Source organism: Nilaparvata lugens, chromosome 4 (assembly GCF_014356525.2).
Source record: "Nilaparvata lugens isolate BPH chromosome 4, ASM1435652v1, whole genome shotgun sequence".
NCBI lineage: Eukaryota > Metazoa > Arthropoda > Insecta > Hemiptera > Delphacidae > Nilaparvata > Nilaparvata lugens.
The window spans coordinates 37477030-37499073 of NC_052507.1; the positions used below are offsets into that span (position 1 = coordinate 37477030).

Genomic DNA, 22044 nt, shown 5'->3' on the forward strand with positions numbered 1-22044 from the left:
GATATCCTTGAGGATTCAGTCTTGAAATTTCACCCTAAGCTAATTTTAGCAATCATTGATACTCATATCGTATTCATTCAATACCTGCTAGATTTTTTAGGAAATGAAAATGGATTAAGTTTTTTTATATGGATATCTGCACTCCTTACAATACGAGGACCTCTTTTCCAGAGCTAGATTAATTAGTGTTGAACACATGTTGAGGGAATAATTGTAGTAAGAAAAAACTCTTTCTTCCTAAGAAACGAAGAATCCGACCTCTTATTCAATTCTAAATAACTAACTATCTAACCTTGACATGGGCCACAGAAGTAATGTAAATCTTCAAGAGTATCCAACAGTCTCACATAAAAATACAGAGAGCCTGATTAAAAAATAAAAATAGCAATCTGCAGGAAGTCAAAACTTATGCGAGATCTTTTACAAGAGTGATCTATATTCACAAAAAACACTAAACAGAATACTATACTAAATATGATAGAGATAATGATTGTAATTCTGTTACTATTGCTTATTGCTCTCAAGATAATCCTCTTCAAACAAAAAAAAAAAACTTGTATCAAATTAAAAAATTAGAATTGTTTTTACTTTTTAGTTGGGAAAAACATCGGATGACCGATGTCTAGGTAAAACCATCGATAAGTGAAAAACATCGAACAATAAACATCGATGTTAAAAACATCGATGTTTGATGTTGAAACATCGATGTTTTTAAACATCGATGTATCGATACCCATCCCTACTCTCAATGCATACAAGCTAGGTCACAATAACTCACTTATTAGGGACCTGTGTCAAGCTGTCGGATTTGACTTCCTTTTTTACTTTCCTTGCCCTATTACCATTTGTAAAGAAAGTATTGCTTCCCGAAAATTATTAAGGTACCCCAATTTCCAAATTTCTATACGTTTCAAGGTCGCCTGAGTCCAAAAAAGTGGTTATTGGTCGGTGTGTGTGTGTGTGTGTGTGTGTGTGTGTGTATAAGTGTATGTGCGTCTGTGTACACGATATCTCATCTCCCAATCAAAGAAATTACTTGAAATTTGGAACGTAAGGTCCTTACAATATAAGGATCCGACACGAACAATTTCGATCAAATGCGATTCAAGATGGCGAAAATGTTGTCAAAAACAGAGGTTTTCGCGATTTTCTCGAAAACGGCTCCAACGATTTCGATTAAAGTTATACCTGAAATAGTCATCGATAAGCTCTATCAACTGCCACAAGTCCCATATCTGTAAAAATTTCATGAGCTCAGCCCCATCTATGCAAAGTTTGATTTCAGATTCTCAATTATCAGGCTTCAGATTCAATTTAAACAAAAAAATTGAGCATGAGAATCTTTACAATTAATGTTCAGTAAAATTTTCACCTAAAATTGAAAATAAGCTCTAAATTTGAGAAAATGTAATTATCCAATTATTGCAAACTGTTGGCAACTGTTGATTCTATTAAATGATTCACTATGAAGAGATTGCAGACCTCGTGTGTCTCCATCGTTATTGACCTGTCACCAGCTGGCTCAAATCTTTGAATAGTAGACTTGAGATGCGCGGGAGCACCAGCGTCAGGTGATCAATTTCCATAACGGAAAGGAAAGTTGTGAAGTGCGCCACACCAGATTTTCCTTGATTGCGATAACAATAATTAATATTATTTAATTAATATTCACTCCAGGTTTTCTAAGAACCTCTTAATTACTTGTTGAGGGGCTAAATGTCAGAATATACTAGTAGTTCTCTTGTGTTTATGGTAATTTTTTATGCGTTACAATTTCTGGATTGTTTTCATGAATTCATGCTTTCAACTCATAAATTATACTACTGTATTCACTAGAAATATCATTATATACAGACTATACATTATATACAGAGTATACGAGGTAGACCTGAAATCATTTCACTTATATGGACTACTCTTGTTCAAATTAATAAAAATGTTGTTAAAATATTTTTATGTTTTTAATAAAGAGGTAGACCTATATTCCCCATCAATTATGTAACCAACTTATTATGAAATTTATTCTGGAATCAAAATAAAGAGTAAAATACTTCCTAGAATCAACTCTGTTTCCAAAAATGATTTTTAGGAAAATACCCTCAAATTAATTAATTTTCAATAAACATAAATTCATTTCGATCAGCACCATTTTTGAAATGATTCTCCCAATAACAAGATGGGAAACAATATTAGAAGTTTATTAGTTTAAATAGGAATTTTTCTTATCAAACCGAACCCATGTGAGATCCTTATGATAGGGTTTTCAACGTCTTTGACAAAACTTTTCTTTTCCTTGTCCACTCTTAGTGGTGGAGGTCTAAATACTGGTCCCTTAGGTTTATAAACGGCAGGACCCTGCTTCTCTACAGCCTTCTTCTTTCCTTTCTTAGAATCCTTGCTTCTTCCTTTATGTGGTTGACTCTTATGTGTAGTTCCATTCACTTTTTTCTCCACATTCTTCATTATTCCTTGTTTCTTAGCAGTATCAGTTGTTTTCCTGCGTTCTTGGTGGACTGCTTTTGGTAAACAGCTTCTATATAGTTGGGTCCGTGATATCATACGATTAGCCTCATTTATGCCTTCGTTATTTCGAATCTGCTCAAAATTATCTGACTCGTCATTGTTATATGTATTTTTCGATGCTATTCTTCCATTGTGATGACGATTCTCCCTTTCTAATGCTTCCTCTCTATCAATTTGATACATCTTTCGCCTCAATTGACGTTTCTGATCTTCCAAGAATCCTTCCATTATTTGCACCCATGATTGCAGAACATCATTGGGTTTTGTACGGGTGAAGTCTCTGTCAAACACACTTTCTCTTGTATTCAGCTCCTGCTTGAATTCGTCTACGCTCTTAGTGGGTGTGTCTCTCAAAAAAATTGGTACACGAGGTTGATTCTTCGAGCTGCTCTGCTCAATACTGATTGATTCCATCGGTTGTCTAGTTTTATGATCATCTTTCAGTATTCTTCGTACGCAATGCTCTCTGAAAACACTCTTATCAACGTCAGCGACAAAATTTTGATCGACTGCCAATGGTACTACCTCTATATCTACCCCAAGTGGATTCTTAACCGATTTGATCCTATTTCCAGCTTCAGAGCTTGACTTCTTATCCCTAATGATTGCAGGTGTTCCAGGAGCCTTCAAACATTCATCAGTATCAATATTAGCCACCGATGCAGTAAAACCTTCTGATTCCTCTGAAGGTTCAACCCTTATATTGAAAGGTAAATCCATTGGACTAAATTCCATTTCGAGTGTAAATGTTTTGTCTTTACCTTTCGATATGATTTTTCTATGATTCTTCAAAGCATTTTCAATATCTTTCGCTAACAAACGATCTCCCTCTTTAGTTTTATCAGTAGTTTCCCATTTCTCTTGCATGTTTCTATTCGAATTCGCTTGATCACTGATATTTTCAATATAATTTTCACAAGAATTCTCATTTTTGACAATATCATTGTGGTCTCTCCCAGAAATATCACGGACTTTCCATTGTTCGAACAGCTTTTCTGTCAAGTTTGGTTCATCGCTAGGAACCTCCAATTTTTGTAAGTTTTGCAGTGGGTCTTTACCAATATTCACGGACATGTCGTGGTGATACTCGAAAAGATTTCCTTCATCTTTTGCCTGGAAGCTCCTATCTTGTCTATATTTATCTGGAAATCCCCATTCTTCTTGAATTCTTATGGTGGGATTCAACTCATTATGAGATACATCAAATCTTTGTGAGTTGTGTTGAACAATGAACACACCATCAGTCATCAAATTAAGCTCTCGGTTCCCTGAAGCAACTCTATTATAATATTGAAATGGCGAGTTGATACGGTCTGTATGTTGTTGAGGACTTGGAGCAGCTTTGTTATAGCTTTGAAATGTGAAGTTGGTGGGGTCAGTATTCTGTTGGATACCTGATCTTTGGGAATATTCCCATTTTTCTGGGACCTCTCCAGTCAAAACTGACTGTTCATCATCTGTTTCTACAGTTTTTTGTGTACTGTAACAATCGATATGAACCTCATCACTCATTGAACTGGCCTCTGATTCCCCAAATTTGTCATTGTTACTCTTGTGATATCCATTGTCAGTGAGAGGATGAAATTCATGAGCCTGAGCCACATTGTGTCGGTTGGCTGCCACAAAGATTTCTTCCACTTCTAGGTTTTCAGTGTCTGTAATGTTGTAACGCTCTTTAAACTCTTTCCTATCCATTGTTTTCAGAAGTTGTAAAATAATCTCATAAACGATATCAGTTCAAACCTGCAACAGATTATAACAAAGCAGACTTCAAAAATGGTGATCATCTAGAATATCAATCGAGAATATTCCTAACCATTTTCTAATGATAGTGTCATGTAGTTTGGACATGATTATTTTCACTGCTTCTTTGCAACTTATAGCGTAAGATTCACGTACTTCTGTGCCTTTGTTGTTTTGGATCATGATTATATCTTAAGACATGATGATGCTGAATAGGTACTTCTAGTAAACTTGATAATTTATGAATGAGGGTGTCACATTACGCCTGTTGAGCGCTGGAGTTTGATTTCAACTTCAGTTTCTGAATCACATTGAGATTGATCATAACTTTTATCAGTTAAGCAGAATTCCGAGATCTGTTTTTTCCAAATATAGATTTGTCATGCATAAATTCAGGTAATTCAAGAATCTTCTTGGATATTAAGAGATGCCTAGAGTTATAAATCAGGATAGAATTGATGATGCTGAACAATTTTATTCAAAAAGACCAGCCTAATCAGTAGGCCTATACCCAGGTATTCATCCTAATCTTTCTACAGGATGTGCGATTTAATCTTCTACTACTTTCAGTAAAAAGGCAAAACAATTCGTGATAAAAAATAGAGATACCAATGGATTGGTAGGTGTAATGGACACCAATGTAAAAAGAGGAAAACTGAACAATTTATTTCAAGTTACGGTTACTGATAAATAAATGATAATAATTATTCAAATTTACGAGAACAAAAAGTCACAAACTCTAATTATCTTCCAACTCATTAGGAATTTACAAAAAAAAAATTATATATATACATATAATTATATTTTATATATGAGATACTCGCTAGGCTATTATCTGTGGCCGCTCAATAAAATTATAATTGAAATTGGGATGTGCTGAAATTCCTATTTCCTGGAAATACCACCTTGTAAGATTCCCGGTCCCCTGGTAAGCACCCAGGTCTTGTATGGTATTCACTCTCGACGTTGAATAAAAATATATAATGGAACTCTACAAAATGACTGATTGAAACACTACATTTCCTTACAAGATTCCAATATTGAAAATACAATATTATGCAAGGTTCAAACTGCCTAGAATGAGACAGCCTATAATATTGTTTTTCAAGAGAATACCCCTTCAGGTAAGTATTGGAAAACTAATATGGGCCTGGACATGAAAATTCGAAAAGTATTTATGTGGTTCCAAACAAGACCTTGGCTTTTTGGAGACCAAAAGCCAACTGTAGCTTGCATGAAGCAAGGAGTGGAATCATGAAAATTGCTTTTACATCTCAGTTACTGAACATGATAAATAACACGTTCGTAACTGACACATTTGAAATTGAATCGTTTTACCATCTGAGTGCAGCAATATTATTGACTCCATGACTAAACTTACAATTCTCAAAAATAATATTAAAAATAGAACAGTTGAGTCAATGTCATGTTTGAAAAATCAACGACAATGATAAAGGGCTTCAGACTTATAGAAAAAACAATCAAATTTTATACCGTATAATGATGGTACCTCACCATTTCAAATTGAAATGACTTGACAAAATAATAATTGTCAGTTCACTGTACTTTCATAATCGATTTATAGGATCTTGAATTCCTGTTCCAGAAACAACCCTATATTACACGGTCACGAAAACGAGTACCGTAGCATAGTAAGATATGCATCATATATGTAACATTATGAAATCAGCAAAATAGCAAATGCAGTCAAAAAACTTCTCACACTTTCATTACTGGATATTTTGTTTTGTGTAGTTCAGGGTGCTTTTTTAATGGATGATATCATGTTATGTGGAAATATTACGAATACTATGGCAGATTTTCTAGGTGTATTGTCATTCAAATGATATAAGAGACCAGGGAAAGCAAAACTCTACTTTTGTTTCCAAATCAGAAAATGAATTTGATTGAAAATTCATAATCCATCCTGAAGCTGGGTTTACACCAAAGTTATTAACAAAATGTTAATAACTTAATTCTTATAGATCCTATTAGATTGAACGGAACTTGACGAACAGATATGTTCATCATGTGCATGATAAGTTATGTTCAATATAATAGAATCTATAAGGATTAAGTTATTAACATTTTGTTGATAACTTTGGAGTAAACGCAGCTTTATTCGTAGTAACCAGGCATTGATATTCAATCTTATCTAAATGATTTAATATAACATTGACAGATGATATCCGTTATTGATTTGAAAATCACTAGTTGGGAGACTTCAATGACATTAGAAGGCCCTATTGTGGATTGAGATTCCAGCTGCATGTCTTGTTATTAATGCTTTCTTCTAAGTTTTCAGCATTGATGATTATATTGAATTTGTTTTATATAACTGGATAAACGGTTGTTTAATAAGAAGAACAAATATTTTTAATGATATTTCTTAATCTTTCAACATTGGAGACTAGATTGTAATACCAACGCGCTTCCACACAGTCTGTTGTTGTGAATAAAGTGAACTGCGGAATTCTTAGGAACTGCAGGAACTGAATTAGATCGATTCTATTTGTTCTAATCACCAATATTCTATTATTGTTTCAGAAAGTGAGAAATTTTATTTTGATGATCGTGTTTCTTATTAGTAATGTGATAAACAAAAATGTTCGTAGTTGAATCATGAAACACTGATGAGGATTTCGGATTTCACAAACTTCTTTCAGTGAAGGAATTTGTGAGTGACAGGCAACTTTATTCTCCACTTTTCAGATAACAAGAAATTGAACTTTCTTCTCTTTGGGATTGTTAGAGGCATTTTGAACGTATTGGCCAATTGTTTCGGACCTCCGGCCTTGGTGTTTGCAGAATTATCAGAATTTGTGCTACGTCTGCCTTCAAAATCATCCGATTCCTTGGTTCGTTTCTTACCCGGAGTCCTGGTTTTCAAAATAGTTTTAGGTTTCTTCTTCCCCTGACTCTCAACCGATTCACCCGTTATCCCACTCATACGATCCATTACATTGGATAAACATTTCCATTCTACACTTTCTGTGATGATTTCTTCCTCAGGATTGACAGTTCTTATATCGTCACATACAGTAATTTTCTCAGGTTCAGATTTTGAAAGATTACTCCCTTGGTTCTTATATTCATTTTCTTTATCGTCAACATCTATCTCTGATTCATCACTCATCTCTTTCTTCAACATATGATTTGATCTCTCATCTGATTTATCATTGGATTTCTTTTTCGATAAATCTTTCAAATTTGTTGTTCTCTCTCTTTTTAATAATTCTTCTTTGGGGTTTTTCAATACTGATTTATTGGCTCCTTTATTGGTTATAGATTTCTCACTAACTGTTCTCTTCTTTGTTGTTGAAATCACTTTCACACTGGTTCTATTTTTTTGAGATGTTACAACATTTCCTGCTTTCACACGAGGTTTAATACTCTTTGTAATCTTGGTTCCATTTTTCCCATTCTTTGTAGTAGGCATAACATTTTTCACCTTCTGACTATCCTCGTGTTCTTTCTCGTCTCTCAGCTTTGTATAAGTGTCAGTCCTTTCCACTTCCAATTTCTCTTTCTGCTTCATTGATAATTCCCTGTTTTCATCGTCACTTTCAGCTCTTTGAAGAGATTTTTGCGAAACTTTTGAAAATGTTTTTGAATCTGAAATCCTTCTACTTCCATCACTCACTTGTTTCTTCTGAGTTGATACCCCTTTTACTGCTATTCTGTTCATGATGTTCCTTTCCTCAAGTTTTGCTTCCTTGATTGTCTCCTTCGTATCTTATTAATCTGGGTCACCTGAAAATACAGTGAACTTCTATATAACGAAATATCAAAGATCGATATTCTCTAAAAAACGAGTTCTATAGTTCGGCAAGGTTAATTTCCTATAAACAAATAGTCAACAATTATTTGCTCTGTCTTTGATAACCGATTTCGTTATACAGAAGTTCAACTGTATCCAAATCCCTAGATAATGTACGGTAATTTTTTGAACAGTCTCTGCTATTATTGTACGACTCGAAACTACTTAAGAAAAATGATAGTGGTGGAATTGACGATTTTCAAAATTTGCCTCTTAATTTCTTCCGCCGAAGCTGATAAGTGATTAAACAGGTAATAGAATATTCCAGAGTAAATAACAAATCATTTTCAAACTATTCTCTAGACAGAAATCTTCTATTAGGGTGCTCGTTGACTTATTTTCTCATGAATATGCAAACATAATACAAAGGTAGGTATTGCCAATAGAGTTCGTCATCAAATGCAAAATTCTGCTTACAGAATACATCCTATTAGTGAGACAAAAGTAGTTGATAAACACTAGCTCTACGGTATAAGATCTACATCGAGCAAAACATTATTGTAATTTGTCAATAGCTGAAGATAGTGCCTGAAGTAGCTGATTTCCAATGTTCAAAGTTTTGAAGAAACTTTTGTCCCTCTTCATATTCCTTACATTTGAATCGTCAATGTGAAAGGTATCAGTCTTTCCAAGCATCAATATATGAATAGATTTGAGATTCAATCATTTATTGTTCAGATTGAGCGTTCCAAATTATCGACCATTTCTTACAATTCCTCTAAAAATTTATTCAATATTGATCAGTAAGATTCAATTAATGAATACATTCTGAGAAAGAGAGAATTTGGAAGTTCTTACCGGAATTTAGAGCGGTTTCTCCAAATGAACATGAATGTGCGTCCGAAGAATTTTTCCAATATGTATACAAAAAGAGTCAATTCACCAAATTTTGATTCCTGGAACAATTAAAAAATTATTTGTTATTATCCATGTAAGAAATTGGAAACATGAGAATTTGATGCTAACTGAAGTTATCATGGCTGTTTTTAAAATATTGAGAATTTTTTATGCAAAATTTGAAATGTTCCTCTGATACCGACCAAAATTTATAATAGATTTATTCTAAAAATCTTACTTCCTTTTATATTTTTTTTTATATCCAAATAATCCTAGAGTTAACGTTCCCAACACTTGTCTATACACAATAATTAAATTTCAAGAACCAATAAACATTTATATCTTTAAACATCATTGAAGGATAAAATATATAGATGGTATTAAAATATTAAAAATGTTGAATATTTATGCTTAAAATTATGAAGCTATGATTCTCTACAAGTTTTTTAAACGTGGCGTCCATTAGCTCCTTTACTAAAAGAATCTAAATAAGCGTATAAGTGAAATACCTATAAGCTTTACTACAATATATATTTTCAGGTCATTCAACTTTGTTCTCTGATCATTCTATGAAATTAATTTGAATATTGTAAAGTTTATAACTGATAGCTAGCTAGCATTAATACGTTGGAAAAAATACTTACATTGTAATTTGTAGTGTGTGATAATGTTTATTAAAAATTCAACCTTGTTCTGAAACTTGAAACATTTTCGTAGTCATGACGACAAAAGCTTTTCACCAGTTACTTTGAAAATCAAAAATCTCACCCAAGAAAATCATAAGCTGACATACAGCCAGACTGTATAAGAATAAACCTAAAAGGTTTGAAAGGTTGAACAATGTTAAGGTGGTTAGGTCTTTTCTTTTAAATGGCAATGTACTGGTATTATTTAAAAAAAATTCTAATTATTAAAAAGCAGAAAGCTTGCATGTTGCACCTGAGAACATGTTTGTTTTAATATAGTTTGGCTATATGTCACCGTATAATTTTTGGGGATGCGATATCTTGCCTACCAGATACTTTATCTGAGAGAAAATTCAAACTATGCCATTACCATCATAGTTTCTTCAGATCTACTCTACCGGTATCTTAAGAAGGCAGTTTTTGGCCAGTTTAGAACCAGAAAATTGATTCTCGTGGCATTTAATAGAGATAAAGAGCCGGTTTCAGAGCTCGGGATTTAGCTAATAGTCCAGTCGGTTCTATTACCTCAGTCACTATACAGAGTGCTCTGAAAAAAGTGCCCATAAGTCAGGGCGTAATACCTCTCATCAAAATAAGAAAAAAGTTCCAATTAACAAAGGTTTAAAAATGCTTGGTTACAAAGTTATACAGAGTGGAAGATTTCGTCTGAATTTCTGTGCCACTCCTGAAACGAAGCCCTATGGGTATTTGTTGGCTGTAAATTAAGATGTACAATTTAGTGTAATTTATGCAAAATGAACTCAGAAATTCAATAAGACCATTTCCAGACCTTTAGCTACAATCATTTTTAAGATATGTGACGAAATACGCGTAACTTGTTCCCGAAAAACAAGTTTTTTGAGCTTTGAAGCAGATTTACTATGTTAAATGTACAATAAACTCAAAATATTTTTCCACAGAACTTGTAGAAAATGTAATTTTGAAGAGAAAGATGTAGAATATGTCTATAATAGACAAACGCAACCTTGAAAAAATAATCCTTAATTACATACAAAACACATGAAAAGTTGAGAGCTCAACAGATTTTGTCTATTTTTCATGCGTTTTGTATGTGATTAAGGATTATTTCTTTAAGGTTGCGTTTGTCTATTATAGACTTATTCTACATCTTCATCTTCAAAATTAAATTTTCTACAAGCTCTGTGGAAAAAAATGTTATTGTACATTTAACATAGTAAATCTGCTTCAAACATCAAAAAACTTGTTTTTCGGGACCAAGTTTCGCGTATTTCATCACATATCTTAAAAATTATTGTAGCTAAAGGTCTGGAAATGGTCTTATTCAATTTCTAAGATCATTTTACATGAAATACGCTAAATTGTACATCTTAAATAATAGCCAACAATTACCCGTAGGGCTTCGTTTCGGCAGGGGAACTGTAATTCAGACAACATTTTTCACTCTGTATAACTTGGTAACCAAGCATTTTCAAACCTTTGTTAATTGGAACTTTTTTCTTCTTTTGATGAGAGGTATTACGCCCTGACTTATGGGCACCTTTCATCAGAACACTCCGTATACATTGTAGTTCTGATTTTTAAATATTAAATATATTATATTTTAATATTGAATATTATATATCATCGCTGGTTTTGAGAAACTTCGTATGTGTTAAATTTTATTTTTTTCAGGAGAGCAGAAAACAACTTCAAATTGCTGGTATTTCATTGAAAAATTATTGAAAAAAATGTTTTCTGTACATAATATAACCTTTAATGTTCCATATTATTATCCTATGAATATTCAGTTCATTGCAATGGTTTTTAAAATTATAATAATAATAATAATAAAAAATGAATAAATTGTCACATAGGAGGAATCCACTGGTGATAAAAGTCACATAGGAGACTTTCCGTAGCCATGGTCAATGTTAATCTTATTGCATGGCAACAATCAAGCAATTGAACAGGTGTGATGATTCTAATCAATACAATGTAATTAAATCTGGGGCCAGTTTCATAGAGATTCAGGTTCCCTGTAATACAGGAAATAGGCGGACATACACTAGATGTATAAATGTTTTCACATACCACTTGTAAGTTTTTATGAAACTGACCCCTGTTATCACATAATAAGAAACTATTCTTCAAATGTGCAATATTCGTCTATTCACATTTCACAATGTTACTGTTCTTTGTATAAAAATATCATAACTATGAGGAAAAAGTGCTAACAGAAGTAGAAGTGCTAGAAGTAGTGCTAACATAGATGTTGGAAAGCTGGAAGACAAACAATTGAAGAGAGAATATGAGCTGAAAATACAAAGTAGGTTCCAAATGTTGCAAGATCTACAAATAGACATAGAAAGTAAGTAGAAGAAAAGTGTGACAGGAACAGCCAAGGAAATATGTAAGGAAAAGAGGAGAGTGGAAAAGAAACCCTGGTTTGATGAGGAGTGCGAGTAGAAAGTAACAGAATGAAAACAAAAGAAAAGGATTTGGTTTAAGTAGTGACACAGCTGAGAATGGAGACAGGTACATGGAATCAAATAGCGAAACAAATAAGATATTAAGAAGGAAAAAACGAATGTTTGTAAATAGTTTAATTGATAAAGCAGAACACGATCATTCAACGAATAATGCAAGAGACTTTTTTAGAAAAATAAGGTTTTTTTAGAAGGGATTCACACAAAATCCGTATGGGGTCAAGGACAAAGAGGGAGTTGTATTAACTGAAAACCAGAAAGTGCTTGGAAGATTGAGAGAGTATTTCTATGAACTGCTGAACTTGGAAGACTTGGACATTGCTCAAGATGGAAATAATGAAGAGACCTAGGTACTGCAATGTACAACCCGACGTGGACGTACCATCCAAAGAAGAGGTTGAAGCGGTAGTCTCAGCTCTTAAAAACAATAAAGCTCCTGGGAAGAATGAAATTTCAGCAGTTACTGAAGATGGGAGTAGATGTAATAATAATAGATGAGCTGTGGGAATTAATGAGACCAATACTCGGACAAGAACTGTTGAAATCCCACCCAGATGCTGAACGATACATCACCTTTCATGACCACCTTGACTGTCTCTATGAGAACAAAGACATCTCTAGGAAGCAGGTGATGTTTGGTACCAGGAAGCATCAAATCATGACGCTAGTTCAGAAGAAAAAAGCACTAAGCAATGCTGATGAAAAGAGACATATATTGGATGATGGAGTTCATACTTTGGCATTTGGACATCATTCTCTTTCTTGTAAAAGAAGCAATGATGATGATGATGAAGAAGTTGATGAACCATCTGCAAAAAGGCTATGCCAGAGTGATAATGAGTAACAGCCATCATTAGAGAACTGAAAATTATATAGATAAAACGATCTCATACAGAATGTACTTTAGGATACTGATAAAAATCAATAATTGTTATAACATGACGTCAATGCTATTGAACTCATAAGAGTCAATGCTCCATACATAGATTTGTGCGATATGCGTTCTGCAGAATGATTCTAGACCATGTCAGCATAAAACCTTGTCACATGGACTTCTGCCCTAAATGGCAAATACCGAGAAAGATGAGTCATCTATTGTGCGGGAGGAAGTAAAAAAGGGGAAGGCAACAGCTATCAATCATCATTCTTCAATCATGGCGGCAACAAGCATCTACCAAGCAGCGCTCCACCTTGTGCTAGCACTCAGTGCCAGCGCATTGAATCCAAAGTACAGGACACAGGAATTTCTCACTTCAAGGGAACACGGCCTGGATATGTCAAACATCTGTCATATGCAACAGTGCCTGCTAACATCGGGGATTCCTGCTCTACATGGTAATCAGTCAGCGATCGACCAAATGTACATCGATGTCAGAGACTGGTACATGAATATGAGCTGTGGAGGGAGCTCTCTGCAAACGAGTCCACTGTGCATACAATCTGTGCACCTGTCTCCACCCTACATTCACATCGGTGGACTTTCTTGAAGCGGTTGTTGCAAGGTCATTTGAGGTCTGTGCACCATGCTGTGAAGAACGAGCATTCATTGCTATTACTACTCCAGTGAGTACTGCAACTGCCACAACAACTCTTGCTGCTAGCACCACAACTACTCAAGCTAGTACAACAACTCCTGCTAGCACTACAACCTCAGATAGTACTACTCCAACTAGTACTGCTGCTACTACAACTTCTGCCACTTTGCCAGACCCAGTACCAACATCAGCCTGCAGTGGAGCAAGCAGACATGTGTGAGTGTGGAGACTGTCTGCTAGTAGCCAGCAACCAATGGATCATACAACCATTCCTAAACTGTGGAGATAAGGACCTGCCTGAACCGTTTGGAACGGCTCAAAACTTCTTGGAGACATTGACATACATCTTCCATGACGCTGAAGTGTCAAGCTGCACCGATCTATGTCAGGGAGCAGTCATCTTTGAATTCGTGTCCAGCAGAGGATTTTGTGAAATAAGCGATCGACTAGGAGATTTGCATCACTGGATAGTTCTTGATATATTGGACTGAAATATTATCTTTGTGCACCATATATATTTCCATGCATACACTGTAAATAAACATCAAGTAATACCACAATTGTTGCACATTTTATTGCAAACAACCTTCAACTTCTAGAGTAAGTACAAGGTGTAGGATGAAGCATAAATTACATCCTATACTGTTAGTCATTCAATACAATAGGAAGCATCCTACTCTGATGAACTTATCTTTATGCAGGAGGTTGGTTAATCATGACTTCCGCCGACATCATGGTCCAATTAACTGGGCAACATCTTTTTATGCAGGAACTTGAGGTCTGATGAACTTGTTGCCTATATGAATGCTAATTAACAAATTCATATCGCCAGTATGGATAAGACAGTAATAGTGCAAGAGCTGCACAGACAGGCTCGTCAAAATTTTCCGACAAGAAAGGTTACAGTAAAAGGTCTTGACGATCTCTATCAGGCTGACCTTGTTGAGATGATACCATATGCTCGACAGAACAAAGGTTACAAGTACATTATTACGATTATAAATCGTCTCAGTAAGCTTGCATTTGCTATACCAATTAGGAATAAGTCAGCCAATGACATTGTTGGGGCTATGCGTCCTATATTTGAAAAACATTCAATGAAAAATCTACAGACCAATGATGGTGAAGAGTGGTTCAATACAAAATTCCAACAGCTTGTGCAACAGTATAATGTGAATCATTACTCAACTAGATCAGATAAGAAGGCATATCTATTGCGGAACGCTTCAACAGAACACTTAAACAGTTAATGTGGATCAAGTTCACTGGGCGAGAAACCTATCGTTGGACAGACATTCTAACCTCACTTCTCAGAAAGTATAATGCCAAAATTCATCGAACAATAGGTATGCGACCAGTAGATGTGCAGAGGAAGCATGAGAAAGTGCTACTTGACCGACTTGGTAAACAGTATCAAGCCTATCGAGAAGAGTTGCAGAAGAAGAATGCAGAGTGTAAAGGTAGGTTGTATCCAGGTCCTCATCAGGATATTGTGCCTGGTGACAAGGTTGGAATAAGCAAATATAAAAGACTTTTGACAAGGGATATCTAGCCAATTGGAGAAATGAGCTGTTCACAGTAACATGTGTACGTCCCACAGTACCTGTTACATATGAATTGGAAAACTATAGAGGTGAGCCTATTCAAGGAGGGTTTCACTCTGAAGAAAATGTAAAGACAACAGTGTCAAGTGTCTTTGAGATTGGAAAGGTTTTGAGGGAAAGAGGGGACAAGCTGCTAGTGCGTTGGAAAGGATACAGTTGAAGACTTCAGGAACAAAGTTGAGGAACAAAGGACCAAGCCGCTTCTTCTTATTGTCCATTTCCAGACAACAACATTTTACCACACGATCAAAATCAATAACATAATTAGTTGTGACTAAGTCACAACTCGTGAAGTGACAAAAGTGACTTGATCTAGGATGAGAGAGGTTGTACAACAGCAAAACTTGTTCAAAGTTATTGATTTTGATCGTGTGGTAAAATGTTGTTGTCTGGAAATGGACAATAAGAAGAAGCGGCTTGGTCATTTGTTCCTCAACCATATAGGAAGCATTATATGTGGACCTTCAGTGTGTGGTAAGACAAATCTACTGTTCAACATGCTTTTTGATCCAAATGGAATACATTTTTCAAATATACATCTTTTTTAAAATACTACATTTCAGTCCAAGTAGAAGTTACTTGAAACCATCATGCAGGGACTAGGCGATGAGATGGAATATGTAGAGTGTGATACAAGTGAGGAAATACCTGAACCACATGAACTGCCTGCCAATTCAATAATTATCCTTGATGACATAATTTGTGAGCAACAGGTAGCCATCAGGAAATACTTTAGTGCAGGCAGACACAGTGATGTCGATGTTTTCTATCTGGCACAGACCTATAGCCGCATTCCAAAACAGTTGATTCATGACAATGCAAATTTTCTAATCATGTTTGAACAGGATGAGCTGAACTTGAAGCATCTGTATAGAGACCATGTCGGAGCCGATATGACCTTTGATCAGTTCAAGGACATGTGTAACAAGGTTTGGTCGTCAGCTGCACATGCATTCCTTATTTTTGATCGCTCATCAGGAAAGAATACTGGGCACTACAGAAATGGTATCAACACCTATTTTGTTGAGGTGTAAGTCTAGTAGAGTATCAGTCTGTTATTGTGAGGCAAGCAGGATGGTTCAACCTCGTCAGAAGACATTGGAGGAGGTAGCTCCTACCATCAAGGAGATTGCAAAGCAAAGACGTGACATCAAGAGAAAGCATAAGGAGCTCACACTTGGAAGAGAATTAACAGAGGAGCAACATGCAAAACATTTCAAACGGCTAACTGAACCACTGGAAAAAGTTATCGAGACTCTTCAGATTCCTGCAGCCCAGCAGCAACCACCTCCAGCTCAGCAACAAGCACCTCCAGCTCAGCAACAGCCACTGGCTCAATCATTAGCAGAACAACATCAGCTTATACTGCCTACACCGCCAACAACTCCAATCAGACCCAGGCGTGTCCAATGTCCATCACCACCACAACTAGAAGTTGTTGAGGAGCAGGAGGAGGTCAATGTTCGCGACACAATCGTTTTGCTGAATAATGAATAAAGATTTTGAATTCAACATAAATGTTGTTTGTCAGACCGTCGAAATTCTTGATTCCCGAGTTTGAAGAAGAGGCTGCAGAAGAAGAAGGAGAAGAAGTCAAAGCGAATGAAGAAGAAATGGAAACCGGTAGTGTAAATGCAGATATCCCTACAAAGAAGTCAATGCCCGAAAAGGTCATCAACCCAAATAATTTAAGAACAGTGACCAAACAAATATTGTATAATAGTTGGAAGGAAGCTGAAAATAAATGTGTAATGATGCAAATCAAGAATGAAGAGCTTGAAACAAAGCTAGAGCAACTGATTAAAAGAATTTCTCTTCTTGAGAAAAATAGAGAGAGTAAAAACCAGCCTCTGTCATTTACTGTAGGAGGAAATTTGAAAACTGATAAACTAACTGCCGAAAAGGGAGAAAACAAGAAGCTACATTTCTCTATGGATGAAGAAGAGTTAGCAAAGGAGACTGATCAACGTTCTAGATGTAGATACTTATAGAAACGTGACGAAAAAATTGGTTGATACTGGCTATAAGTGGCATTCATACGAAAATAAACAGTCTCGACCCATCAGAGTGATGGTAAAGAAACATCATCCATGTAGTCCAGATACCATACTTGATGATTTGAAGAATCAAGGATATAAAGTCCTGGAAGTGGTAAATAAACTCAAATAGAAGACTAAGGAACCATTGGACATGTTCCTGGTATCCTTTAGCTGCGAGGAAGATATAAAAAAAATATTTGAATTGAAAACGGTTTTTGGATGTAAGGTGGAAATTGAAAATATAAGGAAGACAAAGCTGGCAGCTCAATGCAAGCATTGCCAGGCTTACAGTCACACCCAACGTTACTGTAACATGGAACCAAGATGCGTGAAATGTGGATCAAAGCATCTAAGTAGGGACTGCCAAAAGTCCAATGATGCCCCACCAAAATGTGTCCATTGCCGAGAAGCCCACCCTGCAAGTTACAGAGGGTGTACTGTAGCTATTGAACTGCAGAAAATCAGGAATGCGGGTCAAAAAAGGAAGACAAACACTCCCAAGAGCTCAGTCAAAATCAAACTACAAAGCTAGGAGATAAAAATACTAAGCAGGTAGAAACTCGTGTGCCTACTCTGAGTAGAAGAACATTTGCACCGACTGTTGTAGGAAACGAAGGCTCTAATTCGAATAGCTGTCAGTTCGATAATATGGAGGGAGATATTGAACAGGTGCTGAAGCTCATTTTTCTTAAGTTAGACAAGCTAGATATAAAAGATAGATATTATCTGTTTAGTTTGTGAAACTCATTTACATTTTCAGAAACTAATTACACTAAACAATCTTATATTAGAATCAGAGGATATAAGACTTATCATGCTATACATCCCAGTAATTCGGCGCGACGTGGAAGTGCTGTTATCATCAAGGATAGTATTCAAAATCATGAAGAAATTAAATATGAGTCAGAAAGAGTGCAATTAACTAGTGTAGCTGTTCAAACAAGAACTTATAAGTTAGTTGTGGCTGCTATCCACTGCCCACCCAGACATTCCATACAAAAAGGAGAATATAATAGCTTTATTTGAGATGTTGGGTACAAAATTCATTCTTGGAGGTGATTTTAATGCAAAACACGTTTCTTGGGGGTCACGTTTAACAACCACGAAAGGCAGAGAGCTCTATAAGGCTATTATGGAGTACAGTTGTGAGGCCATTTCTACCGTAAAACCAACCTACTGGTCGTCAGATATGCAAAAAGTTCCAGACCTGATAGATTTCTTCTTAATTAAAAATGTGAGTTTTAACTACATGAGTATTGAGGGAAGTTTCGACCTTGATTCTGACCATTCTTCAATTCTTTTACAGCTGAGTGAAACTATAATACAAAAAAAAAATGAATGGCGAGGGATTGTTAACACCCGTACAGACTGGGAAGGATTTCAACAGATGCTGGAAGAGAAAATAATCCCAGTGTACCATTGAGAAGCATGGAACAGCTTGATGGAGAACTGGACAAATTTGTCATTGAGGTGCAACAGGCAGCCTGGTGGAACACCCCACAACTAAGAAGAAGAACTGTAGGAAATAGCTACCCAACAGAAGTGAGAGAAATGATAACTGAAAAAAGGAGAGCTAGGAAAAAATGGCAACCAACAAGAACTTCACAAGATAAAAGGCAACTTAATCATTTAACTCAACAGCTCAGAAGAGAAATCCAACAAATCAAGAATGAATCAATGAATCATTATCTGAGAAATCTAACAGGAGATGGAAGCACCCACTACTCTCTCTGGAAGGCAGCCAGGAAATTGAAAAGACCCATTCAGCATGCACCACCAATTAGGGAACAGGATGGCTCATGGGCTAGAAGCAATACAGAAAAAGTTCAAGCATTTGCTGATCATCTGGTAAACACATTTCAACCACACAATCATGATGAGCTAGAAATTGAAGAGGATTTCATTCAGGAGAGCAAAGAGCTTAGACATGTTACACTGGATGAAGTAGAGAAAGAAATAAAAAAATAAATACAAAAAAGCACCAGGATTTTATTTAATAACAGGAGTAGTATTGAAGAATTTACCAAGGAAATCTATAGTGAAATTAACTAATATTATAAATGCCGTTTTCAGACTCGAATATGTTCCTTGCATGTGGAAGATAGCTGAGGTGGTACTGATTCCAAAACCTGGAAAAGAGCCCCACAACATCTCATCATACCGGCCAATATCTTTGCTTCCAGTAATGTCAAAACTTTTTAAAAGAATATTGTTGAAAAGGCTGACTCCGATTATTGAGAGGAAAAAATTGATACCAGATCATCAATTTGGCTTCAGGGAAAAGCATTCAACAATTGATCAGGTACACAGGATTGTAAAATATATAATAGAATGGTCATTGGAAGAGAAAAAAGTTTGTTCTGCAGCATTTCTGGATGTGAGTCAAGCTTTTGATAGAGTCTGGCATGAAGGACTAATCAATAAGTTGAAAAAGTTACTTCCAAAGCAATTCACAGACATCTTACATTCATATTTAACTGGACGATACTTCAGAGTGAACCATGAAGATGCTTATTCTGGACTAGGAGAAATAAAAGCAGGAGTACCACAAGGGAGTATTTTGAGGCCGGTTCTCTATCTTCTGTTTACAAGTGATCTACCATGTCTTGAGAATAATACAATAGCAACATTTGCCGACGACACAGCAATATTAGCTATAGATGACAAGATTGGAAGTGCCACAGCAAAACTTCAAAGATCTCTTGGAAAAATTGAATACTGGACAACAAAATAGAAGATTAAACTCAATGGAGCAAAATCAGTTCATATCAATTTCACCAACAAGAGGGCTCAACCCATACCAATAACCATTGACAATCAAATAGTACCATTTTCCAATGATGCCAGGTCCATGTTAAGAAGAAGAGAGAAGAGCTGGGAATAAAATACAAGAGACTCTGGTGGCTGATTGGAAGGAACTCCATCCTGTCAATTCCAAACAAAGTACTCCTGTATAAGCAGATTCTAAAGCCAGTATGGACATATGGTATACAACTTTGGAAGTGTACTGAAGACAGTAATATCAAAGTCATACAATGCTTCCAAAACAAGGTGCTGAGAAACGTTGCTGATGCTCCTTGGTACGTCAGAAACAGCAATCTTCACAGAGACCTGCAAGTCGACCTGGTATGCAGCGAAATCCAGAGGCATGCAGAGAAACACGAGGCTCGACTCCACCAACACGACAACATCGAAGCAATCCAGCAGCTGGAAAATGAAAGATTGGTGAGAAGGCTGAAAAGGAAGATGCCAATTGAACTGGTCTAGTGCTAATTCAATTGTCTTGTGTCCAGTGAAAAGCAGAGCAGTGGAAATGAGTGAATCCCACCTGTGTAGTACAGTCATGAGCAGTGTACTAATAATATTAGAATTTGAATAGGAGACCCTATTGAGGATTCTCTTGTATGAACTATTCATTAGTATTATAGGACAGAAAAAAGTTGCTCATTAGTCCCTAGACTAGACTACATTGCTAGTATCATTGAATATAATTATAAAAAAGACATACAAGCCAATTAATAATAGGATACAATGTAGACAGCAATTATCTAGAGTGACACAGTCATCTTGAATGACATGTCTTGCACTCAATCCAGATGTTTAGCATACAATATTATCACTACTATATATGCTACTGAGAACCAATCATATATAATGGTTCTATGTTCAGAAAAAAACAATGTTTGAAATCAATATTTTGAGGTTAGGTTACTAGTAACTTCTTCCAAACTAACCTAATCACAGTTCCTTGTCTACAATCATATTGATCTGTTGACTTATTGTTCATAGCTCCACAGGCAGAAACATAGTTATTCACAAAATATATTATGCATTACATTATGAGGTGACATACTTGAAATCATATGAATCTGCTGACATTTTGTTTATAGAGCTCAACAGGTATGAAGACTGAATAATAATAAATTAATCATATAAATCAATACATATCCATTTTTATGAGTAGAATAAGACAAATTTCTTCATCTCTTTTCAAAACATATGATAAAAAACATTTGTGTACTAACCTTTTTTATACAATTGAAGATCAAAATGGTAGCAGTGTGTCCTAGGATAGGCTACTTTTTCACAAAGAGAAGTGTGTGGCTGTGCTGCAATGTGCTGAAACACTGGGTTCTAGAACTGAACAGGGGAGATGTGTCTTGTATGGCTCTTGACTGAACACTGATGGTCCTCCCACTGTTGTGCACACTATATACACACTCCAGAGTAAGTGAGAGGCCTTCTGATTTATTTTTGATTCTTCATTATTGAATTTTATTGATTTTTTTATTAATTTTCATTTATTTTTGATATCCATTATTAAATTTTAATATTTTTTTCCATTTTTTTTCAATTCAATTTTTTCTCTTAATTTTTATTTATTTTTGATTTCTCATTATAAAATTTTATTAATTTCTTTCTTTAAATTTTTTTTCTTTTTGAAGTTTTTGAAAATTTGACCTTGACCTTGACCTTGACCTTGACCTTGGTTAGGTAAGGTTAATATAGGTTAGGTTGGGTTGGGTTAGGTTAGGTTAGGTTACGTTAGGTAAGGTTGGATTTCTTAGTTAGGTCAGGTTAGGTTGGGTTGGTTTTTTTTAGTTGGGTTAGGTTAGGTTGCATGGGGAAGTCTGGCGCTGAAGTCTCCCCATTCTATAACTACTATACAAATACACCATTATTGATGCCTATCCATTAGCTCAGATAGAAAACTTGGTAAATAGAATCTCAAAATTCAAAATTTACAGCTCAAATGACCTAAAATCAGCATATCATCAGCTTTAAATTTTGGAGTCAGAACGACCTAATA

General features: G+C 35.5%; 1 protein-coding gene across 8 annotated transcripts in view; it reads right to left on the bottom strand.

The window, feature by feature from the left end:
• Positions 1–21394, bottom strand: part of LOC111051778 (pre-mRNA-splicing factor CWC22 homolog) — a 39165-nt gene extending 17771 nt beyond the window's left edge. For 2 of the 8 annotated variants that reach the window (XM_039427426.1, XM_039427421.1), the window contains exons 1-2: positions 9568–9678; positions 8885–8982 (exon numbers count right to left, since the gene is read on the bottom strand). In XM_039427426.1, the coding sequence (XP_039283360.1) occupies positions 8885–8916 (32 nt within the window). In that variant the 5' untranslated portion in view covers positions 8917–8982; positions 9568–9678. Of the gene's footprint in view, positions 1–2177; positions 4267–6659; positions 8020–8884; positions 8983–9432; positions 9679–21259 lie in introns of those variants that run through there. The other 6 variants (XM_039427419.1, XM_039427425.1, XM_039427420.1 and 3 more) reach the window with 6 other exon arrangements.
• Between the last annotated feature and the right edge of the window lie 650 nt (positions 21395–22044).